This window comes from Aulostomus chinensis, chromosome 17 (assembly GCF_037954235.1).
Source record: "Aulostomus chinensis isolate RoL2024-O1b breed Wild chromosome 17, RoL_Achi_v1.0, whole genome shotgun sequence".
NCBI lineage: Eukaryota > Metazoa > Chordata > Actinopteri > Syngnathiformes > Aulostomidae > Aulostomus > Aulostomus chinensis.
Genome location: NC_141336.1, coordinates 13,811,097 through 13,831,986, shown reverse-complemented (window position 1 = coordinate 13,831,986; position 20,890 = coordinate 13,811,097). Strand labels below are relative to the sequence as shown.

At 41.1% G+C, this 20,890-nt stretch overlaps 2 protein-coding genes across 4 annotated transcripts; both read left to right on the top strand.

Annotated features, from left to right (window-relative positions):
- Positions 1-395: 395 nt before the first annotated feature.
- Positions 396-4,774, top strand: fhl5 (four and a half LIM domains 5). Its single transcript, XM_086181822.1, has 6 exons — positions 396-510; positions 674-875; positions 1,050-1,224; positions 3,130-3,299; positions 3,436-3,622; positions 3,777-4,774. The coding sequence occupies exons 2-6, from the start codon at positions 714-716 to the stop codon at positions 3,926-3,928; spliced, it is 846 nt and encodes a 281-aa protein (XP_086037948.1). The 5' UTR covers positions 396-510; positions 674-713; the 3' UTR covers positions 3,929-4,774.
- A 579-nt stretch (positions 4,775-5,353) lies between these two features.
- Positions 5,354-11,588, top strand: LOC147246399 (transforming growth factor-beta receptor-associated protein 1). 3 transcript variants are annotated; one of them, XM_086182685.1, is made up of 12 exons: positions 5,354-5,563; positions 5,684-6,040; positions 6,191-6,385; positions 6,549-6,703; positions 8,146-8,228; positions 8,371-8,718; positions 8,810-8,867; positions 8,944-9,087; positions 9,179-9,313; positions 9,393-9,528; positions 9,605-10,026; positions 10,125-11,588. In XM_086182685.1, the coding sequence occupies exons 1-12, from the start codon at positions 5,368-5,370 to the stop codon at positions 10,266-10,268; spliced, it is 2,373 nt and encodes a 790-aa protein (XP_086038811.1). In that variant the 5' UTR covers positions 5,354-5,367; the 3' UTR covers positions 10,269-11,588. The 3 variants fall into 3 exon arrangements, with proteins under 3 accessions (XP_086038811.1, XP_086038810.1, XP_086038808.1); XM_086182684.1 differs by having other exon boundaries at positions 5,354-6,040; positions 10,125-10,229; positions 10,573-11,588; XM_086182682.1 differs by having other exon boundaries at positions 5,354-6,040.
- The last annotated feature ends 9,302 nt before the right edge of the window (positions 11,589-20,890 follow it).

Sequence of the window (20,890 nt, the reverse complement as noted above, 5' to 3'; positions counted from 1 at the left end):
TACATCTCATAAGCCATCTGCAACTGCTTGTGAAGGTAGTGGGCATGAACAAAGGCCACAAGTGTGTCCAGACACGTCACAGCACCCAAATGGCCCCACTGTGTAACAAATGGCGAGTCTGATATTGGAAAAGAAGAGGATTTTGCAGCTTTAGACTCATGTTTCATACTTAATTGAAGTTAAATGAATGGTCGCTTACGTGAAATCCGGCTAATAATTCATCATTCATCCCTCAAGTGCATTTTAATTGCTTTTCTACATTTCTGGCTTAGTGAGTCGAGCACCAACAACTCCCTTAAAAGGTGTAGAATGATGCAGTGGAGCACGCCCATTCTCCCCAGAGATTACTGCTAATAAGAGGGGCAGTATTTATAGAAGACCCCCCCCCCCCTTCCAGTGGATACCCATAATCCATGCCTCACCCCTTTTCATCCCTGCTTCATCCCTCTGCCTGGACCACTCACCCTGCAGCCCCCAGCTCATCCTCATCCTCACTTACTTTCAACTGAGGTAGAGAGACGACTTTAAAGCGTTGCTTTTTTCTTTTCTGAATCTTTCCAAATAAGAGACAAGCATTGTGTGACATCTTAAAACTGAAATTGAAGAGAAGTAGGAAAATTGCCTGGACTATTACTCTGCGTTTTCTTACGTCCTTTTCTTCTTTATTGTCCAGTTTTCTTCCTCTTTCGACCTGCAGCTAAAAAAACTAAACAATGTCCAGAAACGAGCGCTTCGACTGCAATTACTGCAAAGAATCCCTGCTGGGGAAGAAGTACATAATGAAAGAGGACAAGCAGTACTGCACTAAGTGCTACGAGAACTTATTTGCTAACAGCTGTGAGAGTTGCTCTTTACCCATTGGCTGCAACTGCAAGGTAAGGAAGCAACAATATGACATTGAAAGCTAATGCTGAAGAAATGCTGCTAAAAAATATGGCTGTTACAGTGAATGATCAGACTGTGAAACTAATAGAAATATTTCTATGAAGAGTTATGAAATAGTGTTAGAATAGCCCACCCTAATTAAATGCTGCACTAAATGTTGGCAGGACCTGTCCTACAAGGATCGCCACTGGCATGAGGAGTGCTTCAAATGTGCTAAATGTAGCCGTTCTCTGGTTGAAAAGGCCTTTGCTGCTAAGGATGATATGCTGCTCTGCACAGAGTGTCACGCCAACGATTACTCCTCCAAGTGTACCACCTGCAAAAAGACTGTCATGCCAGGTATGCACTGCTGTCATATTTACCTACCAATAACAGTCTTATGTTCACTATTGAGATCAGAATAAAGAAATCACAAACTGCATTTTTGCTCTCTGTGTTAGGTATATTTTCTTATCTTCGTTTTGATTCTTGATCCAGCGTCTCTAGAGACTGTTAATCTTCCATCACTAAAACTGATTTGTCACCTTGGAAACTGACAAACTCACAAAAAGTTCCATTGAACTGCTTGGGAGCATTCACTCTCTCACTCTATAATATTCCCAAAGTCTAGAATGAGTGTTCAAGCGCAGAGGCTCTTAAAGGTGCTATTTGTAAGTTTAAAGCCCAGCTAGCAGTGGTCTGTGGTTGCAAATGAGCAGAAAGTTAGGGGCTCCAATCCAAACATAACAAACAAGGAAATGATACAAGCCATCTTTTTAAGGAGCTCAAGTATCCTGACATCCTGGCTGCCCATCCCCCTCTCATGTCTGCTAGCTTCTCATAATGTCTGGAAATAGATGAAAATGAGTGTCCCTTAGCCTACTAACACATTTTGAACGTAACATTGCGCAACTATGTTTCGTTTGCAATATCAGTAATACTTGAGACAGGCGTCTTTTTATGGCACTTTGAAGATTTCCTTGTCTAACATAATTATTATCATACAAACCGCATGATTTTTTTCCAGTAGCATCCATGTCACGAGCCCCAGTAACTCCAATTCAGTATCACTACAAGACTGGAAGATTTTCTCTCATGTAAAGTATGGGATGTACAGTATGTGCTTTTGACTTTGCCCTCCTGTCCTTCCCATTTTGCCATGCCTTCAAAATCCTTTGGCAAAAACCACTTGGGCTCAGTGCTTCAGTTATTTGCTGCATGTGTGGTAATAACATTACAACAACATTCAACAGGCTCATAAAGTTATTTTGGTATGATTGTTTTGTCCACAGCCTTCCACAACTAAATTTGCAAGATGACAAAAGCTGTAAGGTTCAGTCGGGTCATCTGATGATAAACGAGCAAGCTAGCTCACATTACTGGTGGCTTATTCATGACGAATAACATTGTGCATTGTGAAAAAAGTCGCTAAACATGAGGTTAATACCATATCTTATATTGAAGGTACTTGTCCTTGAACATGATTTTTGCATCACATCAGATTCACACAAGACTACATCAATCCCACCCTAATTCATGATGTTATCAAACACTTGATAATGGTAACATTTTCAGTGGGTAAGGGCTCGTCAATGCTTGGTTATTGAAGAGTGCTGAATAATCATTACATAAGCATTAGCATAACCTTTAGGACCCTTATTATCATTAAGGGGGGGAACATGAAAAATTAAAGTAATACCGCAACCTACGTGGAGCCCCCCCCCCCCCCCAGCTTTTTTTTCCCATCTTTGCTGGAACCCTCAGTAAATGATTATCAGATGTGTTATTGGATTTAACTAAAAGACAACTAAGTATTAATCATCATTAATTAATGTACACTTATTGCAAAGAATTATATTTAATATTTCAGAAAAATTTTGAGGAGAACGCATCCATGTTGGCTTAAGACATGTAAAATTCTATGACAGCTGGTTAAACTCCATCTGCTTTGGATGATATAATCAAATTCTCCAGAACGGGGACCGGTTTTGGCAAGCTTGGCAACTATTTTGGCAATATAGAAACAACAGTATTTTTTGTCATGTTCAGATATGATGTGTAACACCCTATATAAGTGATCCATATACCACAAAAGAAATATATAGGACGCTGGACAAGAAATGAATTATCTCCCTGCCCTAAATACCTTCTAAGATTATTAAGATTGCTTTGTCCTCTCCCTTCAGATGGGACTATTTTGAGCCGCAGTGATTCTGTCATAAAGGTACCATATGCTGACTAAGCTGCTCTCATCTCTCATGCCAGGTTCCCGCAAAATGGAATACAAGGGGAACAGCTGGCATGAGACCTGCTTCTTGTGCAACCGCTGCCAGCAACCAATAGGAACCAAGTCGTTCATCCCCAAAGATTCCAGCTACTTCTGTGTGGCCTGCTTTGAGAAACAATATGCCTACCAGTGCTGTGCTTGTAAGAAGGTAAGTTTACAGATGAATATTTTACTGCAGCAGTAAATCCTGCTGATATTTTAATGTTAGTCACACTGGGGCTGCATAATAAAGACACATTTGGATGTGATTGATTTTCCTCTTGCCTGGCTTGTGTTACCTCCAGGCCATCACAACAGGTGGGGTAACCTACCAAGAAAAACCCTGGCATCGCGAATGTTTCCTGTGCATTGGATGTAGAAAGCAGTTGTCAGGCGAGCGCTTCACCTCCAGAGAAAACTTCCCCTACTGCCTTGAATGCTTCAGTGACCTGTATGCAAAGAAGTGCGTGGGATGCACAAAGCCCATCACCAGTGAGTCACAAGCTGTGCTCATGTTTTCATTCATTGTGACATTGTTCATGCAGCTCTTCAAACTCATGCCTTTATTGATGGAAAATCAGAAGTGAGTATCTCACATTAACCTTAACATTGAATAAACACGTGGATCTTTGTTGGATGTCTGCAGGTCTGGCGGGGGCAAAGTACATCTCCTTTGAGGAGCGCCAGTGGCACAGCGAGTGTTTCATCTGCATGCAATGCTCCGTGTCGCTGGTGGGACGCGGTTTTCTCACCCAGCGTGACAACATCGTATGCACCGACTGCGGGAGGGAGAAATGATCTTTCAATGAAGCGGTCAAGGCCTTATCCTAATAACGTCAAGAGCCCGTGTTCTGATGCAGATATTAAGGAGTGATGAATATTTGTTGTTAGCATGGCTCAAGCATAAACAAATTGAGGGTCAAATGCTTCTTTTTGTGTAATGAATGACCATTAGATCTCTGCCACTGGCAATGCTCACACACATGAAACTGGGATGTTTCTTTGAATTGACATGGATTGCCATTGCCAGTCGATGCTTTCTGTCTTTTTTTTTTTGTTTCTTGCTTTTGTAAAAAAAAAAAAAAAAACAACACAATTACAATTTTATCCTAATATTATTTTTCTGACATACTTTCCCTTTCGAAAAGGATACAAATCAATGAACTGATTAGTCAATTGATCAGCAACTTAATTAACTTTGAATAATTAATGTAGTTTTTAAAGCAAAATTTTATTATGTAAGAGAAAACATCTTTGGATTCCCAAGCAACTTCAAGATGTCACTTTGTGGGTTTGGAAAATATCAAGGCATGTTTTAATTTTAAAAAAAGAAAATAAACATTTGAGATATATATATATAAATATATATATATATATAATTTTTTTTTTTTTTTTACAAAATAATCAAATAGTTGCCGAAGTAAAATATACTGCTTCTTCCTATGGATGTACATCAGCTCTGATTGCCTATAAACACGGGGGAAAAAAGGAACTGAATGATCTGTCTTACTTCATTGAGAGTGTTTTAATAAAGATCTTTCTGTCTATTATGTCTATCATTATGTGTCTTCCATCTAGAGGAGGAGTGTGTATAAAATTGACTTCTGAGAAGGGCAGAGGGTTCAGACAACACATATAGCTGTGATGATAGGTTTGAAAAGCCGTTATATTTTTATGGCCATACTGTCCCCTTTCAGTCAGTCTTTAGACAATCATTCCTTTAACACAAACCTCGTCTGTGTTGCCTCTTGACCTCATCACACCCAGCTCATTCAAGACGCACGTTGTAAACAAACTAAGGACAACCGTATATGGTTTGCTTTTCTACCACAGACCAAAGCCACACTTTGGTCCATGTGCACGCCAAGAATACAAACGTACGTAACTGTGGGCACCTCAAAATATCCGTCCTTACCATACATTGTTTTGATACTTGTAAAAGGGTTTTCTTGGTGAAGCTGCTAGAAGAGTTGTGTAACTGTCCTCACATGGCAGGATGAACAGTGTAAAATGCTGACTTAGGTTTCCTGTCAGGATGCAGTCACATGGGGAGGCAAAACTACTTTACACTCCTTAGACTTGTGAAGCAATCACAAAGGAAGAGTGAGCGGCACCGAGGTAGGGTGTTGTCTTGTTTTATAGTTTCCACTGAAGAAAATCTCTCTAAAAGTACGACTCATTAAACTGATTTCTCTGCCTGCAGGTGAGATATTACTGGGGAAATCTAACCTTCTGCAATGGCTTTTAAAGCATTCACACAAACACATGTCTATGAGAAACAAGCAGCACCTAAAGAAAAGGACAGATCCAACATCCAGTGCCTTGAGTGCTATGATCAGAATGTGTACATCGGAACCAAAGATGCTACAGTCCAGCACCTCATTCTTCCCATACATAGAGACCTTAGTCCTGGCCAGAGAGAAAACAGAGAAGGTAGGGCAAGAAAACTTGGCTCCAGCAGCCCAGTAGCCCAAATGAGGGCAGTGGCAGTTTTCAACCATCTGCTGGTTCTGTGGGACCGCAGCATCATTGCCCTCAACATGTTCTCCTTAGAGCCTGTCCCCCTTCTGAAGAAGATCCAGCATGTATCTCTGTTTGAGCTATGCGACTCAGCTCAAACGGCATGCGTGGAGATGGTGACTTCCTCAAGCCGCAAGAAGGTGATCAGGATCTACGTGGTGGGAGTGGACAGGTGGGACGTTGTTAAGGAAGTCCCTCTCTTCCAGGAAGCAGTGGCCTTGGCAGTGGATGGCAAATGTGTGTGCGTAGCCACAAATGACAAGTATATCCTATGTGATATAGAAACTGGGAGCTGGGAGGAGCTCTTTCCTCACAATCACAGCCGGCAGCGCGTCATCGTCACCTCAGTGGGACGAGGGGAATTCCTCCTGAATGGGCCTGAATCTTTAGGTAAGAGCTGCCAAAAATATTTGTGGCTTGTGTGGTACAGTCATTCATTATTAAAATCTTCCTCTCCAAAAAAAAAAGCAACATAGGTAATCATCTCATATTGTTTCATATAGCTTGGAGATATTTGTTTTTCCTCTCCTCATCCCTCAGGCATGTTTGTGATGAAGACAGGGATATGCCAGCGCCCTCCCCTGCAGTGGCCTCAGGAGGTGCTGGCAGTCGCAATATGTTTCCCTTACATCCTAACCCTGCAGTCCCATGTGCTGTCTGTCTATAGCATGTTAGATCAGCAGCACAAACAAACTCTGAGTATCAATGCAGCAAAAGGTCTGCTCTCCACATCAGGTAAACTCAACCTAATCCTGGCAAATCAAATGAAAGTCTGCCAGACGGTAGCTCTCTTTCAAAAGCCTTGTCTTTCTCACTTCGCACTGATTCAGTCATTTTCACACCTACTGTTCCTACATACTGAGTGTGTCCAAAAACCTAAAAACAAATCTCCCCTCAGATGGCGTGTTAGTGTTCACAGAGAGAGACATTTTCAGCCTGAGTCTGGTGCCGTTAGAGGAGCAGATCCAGGCGCTCGTAGGGCACCAGAGGGTCGAGGAGGCTTTATTGCTACTGGATGGAATTCAAAGCCGTTTTCCACTTGACTCATACAAGGTGAATTACAAGTTCTACAGTATACACACACGGAAACGAGCAAACATGTCCCTGCAGTTCATGATTGGAAGGAAGTACATTCTTCAAGGGTTTAGAGATGACATTTCTAAAGAAACAAAAATGACACGTTCATTTTTGCATATTTCACACAAAATTTGTAATCTGTTTACAGAGTATCGTGCTGTTAGATATTCTGAGTCATGACTTCATAGTGAATGAAGCAGAATTAAGAAATCACCAGCCACGCGCTTGTTGCTGGAAGCTACTGGTGGCCGGCAAAACTACACTAAACATCCGTTTGCAAACTCTCAAATGCAGACTTGAGAGGCAGGATTTCAAATGAAAACACAATGTGGTTACACTTTTGCTGTAGAGTGTGGAACCAGAAATAGCGAGGTCGTTTTTTTTTTTTTTTTTTTGCTTAAACCATAGTACATGTGAATAATTGAGCATATGACTGAATGAGGACGACTTATAATATGGGTTCATTTCAGAATTTGTCAACAAGCATTTTGTATTATTTTGCTGTTGCTGATCTTTGGTCTCCATTAACTTCCAGCAGCAGGTATGTGGCTGTTGTTTTCTTAATGCTGAATTCAACAACAACAACAACAAAAATCATGCAGGGAGAAAAAACTAGCAAATGAATTCGAGACATCTAACGGCAAGATCTAATATTTGGGGGAATTTTCACTTTAAAGAGTAATTTAGCGTCAGGCTGGAAAACGTTTTCAAGACATGCGTCATGGCTACTTGCTTTTGGTTTCAGGGGTTGTACATTATGAGTACTGCTTATCCTACACCCCCATGCATTTACGGCAGCGTGTAGGCTCTACTTCTCTGTGTGTGAAAATGTGCTGTGATGCTTCAGTTTCATGGTAATTGTGTTTGTGACATCGTACATCAAAATCACATTTGGCTTAGATTGATTACAGATTGTTAAAATTTACCCGGCATGACAATGACCTTTTCTATTTTGGTGGACTTTTCACCCTAACAAGCAAAACAACAAGGTTTTGCACCTAAAAGCTGCACACAAAAATTGAACTCTAAGTTATTTTCTTGACTTAACTCTTTCCTAAGCTGTCTGCCTGGCGGCTATTCATACTCGCCACTGACGGGTACCATAATTAGCGCTGCAGAACAGACAACAGGCTGAACTGAATACATTATCGTCAGCTCTTAATGTAGCTACATAGTCCAGTTGGATGAATACAACTGAGGACAACAGATGGTATCTGAGATGCATCATATCTCACATTAAAGATGAAAATTAATATTCATTCATTATATTGTTTGTTTTCACGCTCTGTCCAATATCCTGAAAAGAAGCATATTGTCCTTGACATTTCAGGATATTCACACTGTTTTCTGCCTGAACAATTTCTATTTGTAAAGTATGTAAAAAGCAATGTGTTGAAGGAATGTCTCTTTACTGGCAGGAGCTGCAGAAGGCCATCTCTTGCCTGGCTGGCTTTGTTCATTTTTACCAGGAGGGTTTTTCCGAAGCCATAGATCTGTTCATGTGAGACTAACCCCCCATTTGTACGACACTCCTAATTTAAAACTACATACATCACATGAACCCGTACAGTAATAGAATTTGAATTTTGTGAATTGTACTGAATTGTTAGTAAATCAATCCTTATTGATACTCATTTTAACAGTAATGGTGAGCTGGACCCCAGAGAAATCATCCGCCTCTACCCCAACATGGAATCTTGCCTCAGCAAGGACTTTCAATCCCTGCCTGATCAAATGAACAAGAGGAGGGATCTCCAGGCGCTCTGGCAAGAGGACAGGAACACATTTCATCATTACCTGGCCTTCCTTGGAGATTTTCTCAGAGCGGTCCGGGGGATGGAGCACAGCCTGAAGTGCAGTAAAGAGGTGGACTGCACCCTCTTGAGGCTGTATGCAGAACTGGGAGAAACTGAAAATCTGCAGCAGCTTGTGGCCTCCACCAACACGTGCTGTCTGGACCACTGTGTTCCTGTTCTAGAGCAGCACAACAGGCTAGAAAATAAATGATCTTATATCGATTAGAGGTTAAACGTTGTACTCCTCGATGCATCATTTGCTGTTTATATCTCATTGTATTTTCAGATATTTTGCCTTAGGTTCACTCTATCAAAGCCATGGACAGCACATCGATGCAGTAAAGGTATAATTCCCCTTAAACGTCACAAACGTCTTCTTACATGGAATGTTGTGTAGTTTACCCTGTTTTACTCCTTTAGACATGGGTGAAGATTGCAGACGGCTTCCACAAAGACCCCTTTTGCGTTGATGTCTTTGGGTACATCGTGTGGACTCTCAGTCAGCTGAAAGACAAAGATGCTGTGTGGACATTTGCAGACTGGATTCTGCACAGAAACCAAGAGGTGTCTGTTTATTTGTCATGGTTTAACTGCAGAGGGTAGAAAGATTTCCACAAAATCAATTAACCTGTCAAAATTGCTTTATCTGACAAAGATAGGTGTGCAGATTTTCACCAAGCGTCCTCCCGGTGATCATTTTGGGACACAAGATGTCCTGGGTCTGTTGGACAAGCATCCTCTGGCGTTGCTTTTATATCTTGAGTTCTTAATCAATGACTTGAAAAGTGAGGTGGGTACACCTAATTCAATAGCCCATCTCCTTTATTAAATGTACCTAAGCTTGATTGTTGTAATCCCCCCCCCCCCAGGATGAGAGACATCACACCCACTTGGCCCTGGCGTATGTTACTCAGATGCAGCAACACTGCGAGGATAAAGATCTGAGGAGGAAGTTGCAAGAGCTGCTGTGGGACTCCAAATTCTATGACGTCTCAACTGTATACGGTGTGTGGAAGCCTTATAAGGAAATACATCATTACTGTAAAGCACATTATGAATTTTGTTTACTTTTTTACCACAGAGAGAGTCGCAACAACAGAGCTGCATTTAGAGAAAGCTGTTCTCATCGGCAAAACTGGCGAACACTCTCAGGCACTGCAGTTGCTTGTACACAAGACAAGAGACCCTCAGGTTGCAGAGGATTACTGCTGCAAGGCTTCCCGAGGCCAGGATATGTGTTTCAGGAAGGCCCTGCTGCTCAGCCTGCTTGAAACGTATCTCAGCTTGGAGGATCAAACCTCTGCTGCTGCGGATTTGCTAAACAAAAACCCTCAGGTCTTTGCTGCAGAGGAGGTCATCCATCTGCTGCCTGAATCCTGGTCTCTTCAACTTGTCTCCCAGTTCCTAGTTGGATCTCTTAGGGAGACGTTCCACCAGAGGCGGATGAAGAAGCTGTACAAAGCTTTGGCCCAGGCAGAGCTCTTGAGGCACAAGGTCATTCGGGTGAGTTTAATGACATATTTGCTGCAGTGAGCAATGTGTGTATTCTTGTCTTGCTGTCTATGAACCCTGTTGCTCTTTTTCATACTCCACCTTTGCAGATGCAGGCCTCAAAAACAAAGTTGAAAGTGGACAAGGGGCAGGTCTGTAAAGTTTGTCAGAGAGACCTTGTGGAGCCAAAGTTCGCCTGTGACCTGCACGGAGAGGTGATTCATACAAGCTGCTCTGGTGTTTCAGCTTCTTAGAGACTCTTAAAAAATGTCTATCGTTATGTTTCTGTAAAAATATTTGTATTTTTGTTTCAGCTGGCTTTACAATCACATTCAAGTCCTTCTAGATACACTCTAGGAGCCTGTTTCCTTGGAGATAATTTTTCCAGATTAGCCCATGCCATCCCACTGACTACAAGGACTCGATTCATGAGCCTCTAACAGACATGTTTTCTTCTTAGAAAGAGAAAAAATACATTGTGTAAATAAACGGTTGCAAACTGTAAAAAAGCAAGCAGTGCACTTTTACAACGCGGCATGTCTGTGTCATCTCCTATAGAGCTGCTGCGGACAGCAATAGAAGTGAAATGGAGGAAACTCATATATTCATCAGACAGCGGCATTTTACATGAAAACCACCTGTGGTCAATCTGACGACCAAAGGGAATGTTACCACCCGCCATTGCTGTATATTGCAAGACTATCATGGTTTACACCAAATGTGTATATTTGTCCATACAGAACTGGAAATAGAACGTCAACAACTAAGAAGGCACGTGAGAGTTTTTGTGTTTTTTTGTGTGTTTTTTTCCGTTTGTGCATTAATCTACATTTATGACCAAAAAGTAATTACAGGTGGTTTTTTTTGTTGAAAAGAAAAAAAGAAAAAAAAGAAAAGTAAACACGTCTAAGTAGTGCAGTGTTTTGGGGTCATTTTTTGTTATAAGCTAATTTAGAAAGCAACCAAATGATATGTCTGTGCTGTGTATGGAATATGAAATCAGGGGCAGTTTTTACCAACGTCTACCTATATCATTAAGGATCACCACAGACATGTATTCTAAATACTAACATGCAAACTCCACTATGGAAATATTGTAAATTAGAATCAAACACATATCATTAAGTTTGATGACACTGGACGCGTGGTGTATGTGTGTATTTCTGTCATAAATGAGTCCCCGAGGCTAGGCTTAAGTCCAAGTATTACAGAGCTACAAGAGCAGGAAAACTAACTTCCCAACTCTGCATTTGGTCTGATGGTGAGGTTTATTTGGGTGAGTGACTATTGCAGTGTAGATAAAGAGTAAATTAAGACGTTAGTAGGGATTATCTCTCTGAGAGGCTCATGCCAAGCTTCATTCTTTCTTATCTAATGAGGTTTTGTGGCAGCGTTTCATTGTTCTCCCTGAGTCTGAGGACAATCAGTGTTCATTGAATGTTTCATGCTGGCCTTTCAGATACACTAGAATTAAGAACTACAATTATACCCTTGACTGAAGACTTTCTTACTTTAAATGTATAAAAAATGGCCTCTGACTCATGTAAATTAAACTGTATTTTTTCTCATGAAACCACAAAAGAATAAATTTATTCTGATCACATTTTTGCCTTTCCTGATACTGATTCCTATACCACACGTGCGCACGCACACACAAACACACATAATAATAGCTATATGTTGTAACCCGAGCAGTTTGGCTTGGTGTAAAGCTAAGCTAAGCTAACCAAAGCGTGTAATTCTGTGGCTTATATACTAACGTTTTATGGTATCAGAGGCATTTCTGATGCTGTTAACTTTATCCAAACAATTAAGAAAACAATTTTCTAAACTTTTTGGTTGCTGTCTTCCATTTTGTGTTTTTAAAAATCAAGGGATTAAATCAGATTTTGTCCTGTTTACTATATTAGTTGTTTGCTGTGTGGATGAACAGCTGAAGTCATGCATACGGCGGTGAAGCTTGTGTTTTTTAAGACGTAAGATTGATTTTATTTTTTCAGTCATCATAAACACGATCATCTAATGTATAAATGTAAAAGTGCAGAGAATAACAAGGAGAATCGACTCCTTCTCTTCTTGTTTTGAGACGTGAGGAGGCCTCTCACAGTGTGTATTGACTGGCTGACTGACTGCAAGTGAGAGTTAGGGCGGCTGCACTGTGACTGGCTGAGCGTTGGGCCGTGCCCGATGACCAGTGACCACTGACTGGACCTGAGCTGGGATCCTGTCCACTCCTTCCCGCTCATGGACATCCTCATGGAGCATTAATGTTGTTTTGAACATTTGCGGTTATTTTGTACTTCAAAAATATTTTTTTCTCATCTTTGATGTTGACCAAGAGCCCCAAGTAACCAGATGGTAAAAATAAACAGACACAAGGACAAATACACTTTCTACTATTTGACTTAGAGCTGTAAGGTGAGGTTGGTGCACTTAAGTATGTAGGCTTCTCATTTTGTGCCTAATACGCCTCTCTTGTTGTGTATAAGAGTCTCAAATGACAATGTGGAGTCCGGTGCATGTGAAGAGTCTGTAAACTGCTTTGGGGTCCTGGCCAGATGGTCATTTTACACGAGGTGAGTGGATTTGATGCAAAAATCAACAGCCATCCAGAGTATCCAGACATTGGTGTCCAATTATAAATATCCACATCCACAGACTCAGCGGAAGGAAGGAAAACAAGAACAATTTCTTCTTGTGCTTTTCTAAATTTAAGGGCAACCGTCTGGACTGCAGGGTGTAATCGTTTACATCCTAACATAGTTTTGTTTAGTATGGAGTATAGAAAAACATCATGCATGTAGAGCTTTTTTTTTTTTTTAAACCATTGCACTATTTGAGGTCATGAGAACCACAGAGTCAGAAAAAAACAAATATATTTGACATTGCTTTATTGGTCAGTTTAACACTTTATGACTACAGTGTCGAAGTGATCGCTGCCAAAGTTTGTAGTTCTTTGTTTGTATGCCTGCATCCTGGATTACAGGTTGATTTCATGAAGATTTGATCGAGGGGATCATGGATCAAGAAAGGGTATTTTTACCAATTTAGGTAACATTTCCCGATATTGCTTGTTGTTTTACTTTGTATCATTATCATTATTATTTTTACATCTATTATTGTTGTTGTTGTTGTTAACATTGTGAACAATTTCTCTGAAAATAGGACCTTTAGAGGACCTTTAGGGGAATTTCATGAATTTCAGTGTATCTGATGCCAATGCCTCGCCCTTAAGTAATCCACATTTAGTCTGGCTCCATCTTTCGAAACAAGAACACGTCCAGAACCACAATATCAGTGTATCAGAAGCCCGCGAGAATTTGGAATGAGGTTCATCAAGTCAAACTGGGCGGGAGAGCAAATATTAACACGGTCTATTGAGTTGCTTCGACTTCTTCATCATCCTCTCCTGGGATCCAAATGAGGTGCTGAGAACAGAAAGTAAATAATTCTGTTTTATTCTCATCATTGCTTAGGAAGTCTTTCCAGTTCTTTGTAAAGAAGAAACTGTGAAGAAAATTAGGTGACTGGTGATTCCAACAACAACACTCCCAAGGCCTACACACTGACTGGAACAAAAACTGAATTTGTTCTTCTCCCAGCAGGTCATTTGCATCCCAGTGGCAGATGCAGTAGTAGTTCTCTGGGAAAATGAGCTCATACAGATGTCAGATGGTCTGTTTGGGCTGTCCAAGTCACTGTTGGAGAGCTTTTTAGTTCTGATGTATGACAGGATGAGCAACTCCTTGAAAGTCAAGCTCTTTACTCAGAAAACAAGAGCTCCGGAGAACATTCTACTTACACGGGGAGCTGTAGCAACACATTAATCCCACCTATTTTTTGACTTAAGTCTGGCGTCATGCTTTAGAATCTGACCCTGAGCTGCTAAATGCTCCTGATAGGGGCTGGTTGAAGGAAGCAAGGATGGAGGCCGCTGTAGACCAGAAGCCAGCTCATCCATGGTGGCTGCAAGAAAAGGTGTGCTGCAGGTGCAAAAAGCCTACCCTCAGGCATGTTTCCCTTTCCCTATGCTCAGAACTAAAAACAGACACACACAACTGTGCTGAATGAATAATGTGTGTTAAGCGATGGCAACTTGACAAGATGTCTCAGCCAAATGTGATACATCAAATCTAGGGTGCCTTTTGTGAATTCCACTTTTGGGAGGGTTGTGTGTGTATGTGTGTGTGTGTGTGTGTGTGTGTATGGGGGGTAGTTCTACGTGATTTATATGTAATAAGAGAGTAATACATTTCAACAATTTATGTGTACCACATTTATGTCTTTGAAAAAATGAAAAATAAATAAATTTGACAGCCTGAAATTTGCTTGCCCTCAGTCTAAATCTGAAATTATCTTGGGGTTATAGTAACACTGGAGAAAATCTCATGCTTGAGTCATAAAACCCTACTTCCAAGCTTATTTGCTTCTTTTAAAAGTCATGTTAAACATTGGTCTATTCTCCTACTACTTTCATTGTATTGTCCAAGTGAAATAACTAAAGCTGATGGTGAGATGGTGGGTATCCAAACAGCCGAACATATTTCCACAAAAAAAAAAAACTCCTCAAAGAAGGGAATTCCTGTTCTGTCAAGTCCATTCACGTCAAGAAACAGAAGAGATGATAATGAGCTTGATTTGTTTATTATTGTACAAATTGGCGGTATGGCTCTGTTCAGAGCAGTCCCCTGATGATTTTTCATGAGCACCATGAAACAGGGGACCAGCAGCGTGAGGGAAGGTTCTCCCAGTTTAAGACTGGAAGAGCAAACATACCCCCATGAACAGAGCAGCAACATGACATGGAACGAACTATGCCATGTATACACGACAAGGTGGAGCTGGGGAGGTGGAGGGTAGCAAGTTGCGAGCAGGAGCAACTGTACAGCAAATAGCAGCGGCAGCACATAGCAGATAGTAGATAGCAGCAGCAGCAGATAGTAGATAGCAGCAGCAGGCTGCAGCAGATAGCAGCAGATAGCAGCAGCAGGCTGCAGTAGATAGCAGCAGATAGCAGCAGCAGCAGTAGGCTGCAGTAGATAGCAGCAGATAGCAGCAGCAGCAGGCTGCAGTAGATAGCAGCAGATAGCAGCAGCAGGCTGCAGTAGATAGCAGCAGATAGCAGCAGCAGCAGCAGGCTGCAGTAGATAGCAGCAGATAGCAGCAGCAGCAGCAGCAGGCTGCAGTAGATAGCAGCAGATAGCAGCAGCAGCAGCGGATAGCAGCGGATAGCAGCAGCAGATAGCAAATAACAGCAGATAGCAGCGATAGCAGCGATGACAGCGGTCAGAGCAGCATAGCCAGAGCTAGCAGAACGGGAGTTGAGGCTGGGTGACATTTAAGTTGAGAGGGGCCAATCAGAAGCAAGGGATTTGCTCAGCTGATGCGGGGCAGCTGTAGATCAGCTGATTGGTCAGTTTGATTGATAGACGGGAAGCCAATAGCGCTTGACTACCATGGCCTGACAGAACTAACGCTAACGCTCGATTTATGATGCTTTCATGGTAATCTTGTAAAACTGTAAGCACAGTACATAGATGGGGTTAAGACGACAAGTGTTTCCAAAAAATAACAAATGATGGCACAATACACGTAGCATTCAGCACATGAAGGAAAAGTATGTTTTAAATATAAATAGCAGGGTTAAAGTTACGGTATGCAGAATCAGACAGTAAACCACACCAGTCACACATCCGCCAAAGCTAACCTAACTTGAACTAGCTTATCAAAGCCCCATTGTAGCATGGCTACTTAGCATAATCCCATCACAAAAATATGTACAAAATTGAACAGACACAAAAAGTAACCCTCTGATGAGGTTAGCATACTTATCAGTTTGAGCTGCAGTCATACAGGCTGCATTAGCCGCCAGCAATGCAAGGAAATATACAAGCTTAGGGGCTGATGGCTGCAGACTGAACACACAAAAAAGATGAACCCACCTCCTGTCAGACAGGAAGTGAACAGACAACCTGGCAACCTCAAAGTGGAGCAGCTGCACATTATAGAAACCAATCACTTTTGTTAGACAGAACAAAAATCATAAAACTTTTAAAAGTCTACACAACAAACAATATTATAAAGTCTAGCCTTGGTTCTCGGAAAGCCTAGTTTATAGCATTTTTTTTTCCACGTTTCTGAATCTACAGTAATCATTCAGCGAACATTACAATCCTTGACATGAAAACATAGGGGTAGACATCACCTCTTCCTAGTTAGCATGTTTAGTTCTAGAGATATGATGCAAAATACATAATTCATATTATAATTCAGTTATTAAAGTAAAATGGCCACCTCAGAAGTAAAATCTGTCATTAAATTTCAAGGTGTATAGAAACACTGGAGAAAGAAACTGCGGTTCAATCCATTTTGCGTTTAAATGTGCTGTATTTGACACATTTCTCAAGTCACTTAAAGATTCACTCTTTGACACTCAACTCTGCAAAAACCACAAAGCAAATTCTGCCTCAGGCAAGCACAGTAAAAAGCAGCAGGTACCTTACTAAATAAAGCCTGTGGAAACATGAATACACAATGCTCTTCTGTGCATCATGCATCATATTTATAGTTGAAGCCACAAATTACTGTATCATGTCCCTTATGACGCATTTTTCAGTCTCTTAGCGGTTGCTGAGAGACAAGGAGAATCTTAATTTGCAACCCCCTTTGGTAGCAATAATAGTAAGGTAGCAGAAAACCTAAACGATTGAACTTTAATTTCCACTTTCCCCGAAACACAAATTCTATAGATATAGCAGAACGAGTATGGGAATAAGTAGCTGAAGAGGACCATCAAAACATATCTTTTTTTAACTTCTAACGCAACACTCTCATTTTCACAGCCTGCTACCTAGGGTTTTGGCAAAATTCCACTGGGAGAAATGTGTAGGGTGGCCTGGTGGAGACGTGGAGGGGCAGAGACAGTGACCACAGACACCCACCCTGCCCTACTGCATTAGTATATACATCTGACTGTTTGGTACAGAGAATTTAATACAAGGCCGACATTGTTCAGCCCGCCGGTCAACACAAGAATAATAAAGAGTGGCTACATGTGGCAGTCCTTTTTTACAACCTTTTGGTCCAGTAGACTTTAACATTTTTGTTTGATACCTGTGCAAAGTGTTCTTTTGTTCTTTATTTCAAATTCATCATTTAAATCGGCAACAGAAAGTACGATTAATTTATAAGTGACTTAACTCACCCTTGGAGCATGGGCGTTACCAAACAGCAATCTTGTCTTTACGTTTCTTTTAGAGTTGATAGGTGGGGGGGGGGGGGGGGGGGGGGGGTCCTGGCAAAAGTCTGCAAGAATGAGGTTGTGCAAATTTGTCATATGTGACAAATTACCCCAAAACCACAGAGACAAATTGCCCCACGCTGCCATGTTTGGTAATGATAGCTACATCTAAATTTAGTTAAGAGCATGATTGTAGTTAAAGTATATGATACTTTAGTCTGTCCTGTACCAAATACAAATTTATGGTGAATTGGTTATCAGGGTTTTTTTTTTCTTTTTAAGCTTTAGATCTGTGAACAATGCTAAATTACTGTTCCCCTCAGTTAACAGTGCGCTTTGCTTTTCCAAGACTGAATATTCCAATTTGAAGTAGCGCCCTCTGATGGTGAAGATATGAACAATATGGCAACTTACCCATGTGATAAGACGCCTCGTTCTTCCCTACAGCAAATAATGTTTTGCCCTCTTTCCAAAGCAGTGTCAGATTAACCCCCCCCCCCCTTCTCAATAAATAAATTATTAAACAATTTAAGTATTTGGTTTAATTATCTATTCTTTACAGAGCTAATAACTCAATTTTCAATAACAAATGAGAGTGAGTTTCCCAGGAAGTCAAGGGTTTTTCTGGCAGCGGTGAGTGTTGACGCTGCTCTTTTCTAATGAGTGTTTTTTAGGGGGAGAGTTAAACGCTTGACCCCAGGGGTTCTAGTTGTGGTCATCCACCTGGTTTCTAAATCTTTCCCCGGTCTAGCACCCCTCACCTCTGGACCATCTTGGTTTCTGGGAACAGAACCAAGCAGATCTGCTGAGTAAGAGGCACAAACTGCAATCTGTCCTTTGGATACTTGCTTGGTTGTTCCACACCCATTCATGTAAATAAACATATCTATATGGTGAAACATGCCAGTGCTGCATTTAAATCATATTACATGTCATTTAAAAAAAAACATCTCAGTAAATACATTAATCAAAGTTTCTACTTTTGTACATCTTAATTCTGACATTCAAAGAGGGCTATTTAGCAAAATGCAGGTGATGAAAATAGTTCCACTTCATGGTCCGTCCCATGTGAAACTAACATAATTAAAGCTCCGACAACGCGAGGACCCCGATAGTTTTTTGAGCTTTATCTGCAAGACTGTGTCTCATGTGGCGTTTGACATCTGTGATTACAGAGCATGTTCCACATTAAGTTACTGTTACTGTACCCTGGGAAAGTTGAGAACATAGGATCAGGCATAATTAGACATTTAACGCCAATCCTCCCCACAGATGCACACACCCTTCGCACCACAACAGAGAGCGAGTTAAAAATGTCCCAACGCCCCCTGATATCAACCGCCAAGGTCAAAAAACACCCTCCCTCTGTTATCTAGCTCTGAACTCACTCTAATCCACACAATAAAGGAGTCATGAAATCCAATACCAACCCATAAAAACTCTCAGCACTCAGACTTAGAGCTGACTGTTGCAAGAAACTCCAGCAATCTGTATTTTAGTGTTGAAAAAGTCCCATGACCCATCATAAAGTTATATATAGCAATCAAAGCCCCAGTCAGAGCTCAGGCAAATTAGAGGTATATCATTTGTTAGCATAGAATTACAATTCTATTTCTACAGATCGAACATCTCTGGAAGCGTCATGCGAAGAATTTTTCAAGGCTTTCATTAAATCTTTCATGAACTCGAAGCACCACAGAGCGTAAAAGAATAGAATGATTCTCAGCTGACATGAAGCTGCACGACAACTCTGCACTTTGTGGTTTTATGCACCAACACATACCCATACTTGAGGGTATTTCAGGAGAGCACCGGCATCATTTTGCCTCCAAAAAAAAAAAAAAAAAAAGGAAGTATAGAACAAGCCTAAAAGAATACAAGATGTTTCCAAACCAAAAATACACATGAAGAGCTTAATATCCGAATGAACTAATTTTGTGTCGTCCTTGTCCTGATCATACGCGGAAACTCCTGATGATGTGCTCCGTCAGCTACATGCTCCAACCTTGTGGGTCTAGATAGGGTGGTAAACCTCTGCGTTGACAGTGCACTGAATCAGTGTCCTAAATAAAGCTCGCTTTCCTTCCATTGTATAAACACTAAAACCAACTCCAGGCTCTGTAACATAACATAGTGTATGCTTAACATGTTGCCTAATGAAGCAAAAAAGAAAAACCATGGCAACAACCGCTAGTAAACTAGAGTACGCATGTCCTTTGGGCCCGTAAAAACTGGGGGAAGTACATATGCATGCTGAGTTTGGAACCAAAGTGCTTTGAATATTTCAGAATCTTTCTAAATGCTCACTTTTGCATGATGAACTTTCAGTAAATGGCACAGTGAATACCAGTCCATCTCTATACCTTGTCTGTCTGTTACTCAGCAGCTTTACGCAAAAACTACAAAGTAGCGAACTTGAAAATAGGTGCAGCATCAGAAAAGGAATGAAGCTTTCATTTCTGGGGCCGCTCCATTTAACATAGTGATAAATGGTATCTTTTTAAATTGGATTTGGCTGGGTTGTCCTTAGCTGACATGCGCTCTCAAGAGCGTTCAGTTTGTTTGCTAAAAATGTTGAGGGTAAATTCTGATTCATTTGGTCGTGTGATAGAATTTAGATTGATGAGCAATAAATTTGATTTTGGAATTGATCCTGAACTGGATAGGAAGGCATTATGCTGCCTTTGTTCTAACCAAATATGAAAATCTTTTTGACGGCTGTGACGTGGACTGTTTGAAACCAACATTTAAATCCAAACTGTAGAAAAATCAAACTAAAACTCTACAGGTGGAATATGAATAAACTGAGAACTCATTATTTTTTTTCTGCTTGTGGTTTAAAGCAATCAAAAAAACAAACCTTTCACCATGTTTTTTAAAACGAGTTTGACTAATAAAGTCTGTGCGTCTGCGCTTGTGTGCCTGATTGCTTCCCAAGGTCATTACTGTTTATTGCTGTATTTCATCACAGAGTAGAACGATGAAATTGTCTTGGTGTGCTCACCTCAGGTTTATTTCTCTGTGCGCAGCTGGAAACAGGGGTGTTACATCAGGATAGGTAAACCAGGCAATCCCTGATGAGGCCTCCAAGGACAGTTGATTACATTCGTCCACTGTAATGACAGCAGAAAACCCTCTTTAATTCAATAATTATACAGGAGACAGCGATGACACATCCAGAAACTCCCAAAAATTGGCCTCCACGCTTCTTGCGTGCTGCCACAAGCTCGTAATTTCAGAGCGACGACCTGCTACAAATGCATCAAACGCTTCAGGACACGCGAAAAGAAAGCCTAACCAAGAGGAGAAGGAAAAGATAATCAGTTGCGCTGAATAGTTTGGTGATGCCAAGTGTTAAATTTTTCCTGTAGCAAAAATGCTAGCAATAGGTAGAACTCGACAACACCTATGAGGGGGGATCGGGGATGGAGCATGATAACGGGCCTCTGGCTGGAACAAAAGTCTGTTTTTCACAAGCTGTAGTTCTGTGTTGTCACACTGGGACAGACTAACAGACTGGATAATCTGGGAAGCTTGTTACTGCCGAAAAGCTCCCCTGCTCATAATGTTAGGTTCTGGCACTTTTCCGACCTTTAATTAAGAGGGTGTTTTGCAGTCACGAAATTTTAGGCAGAT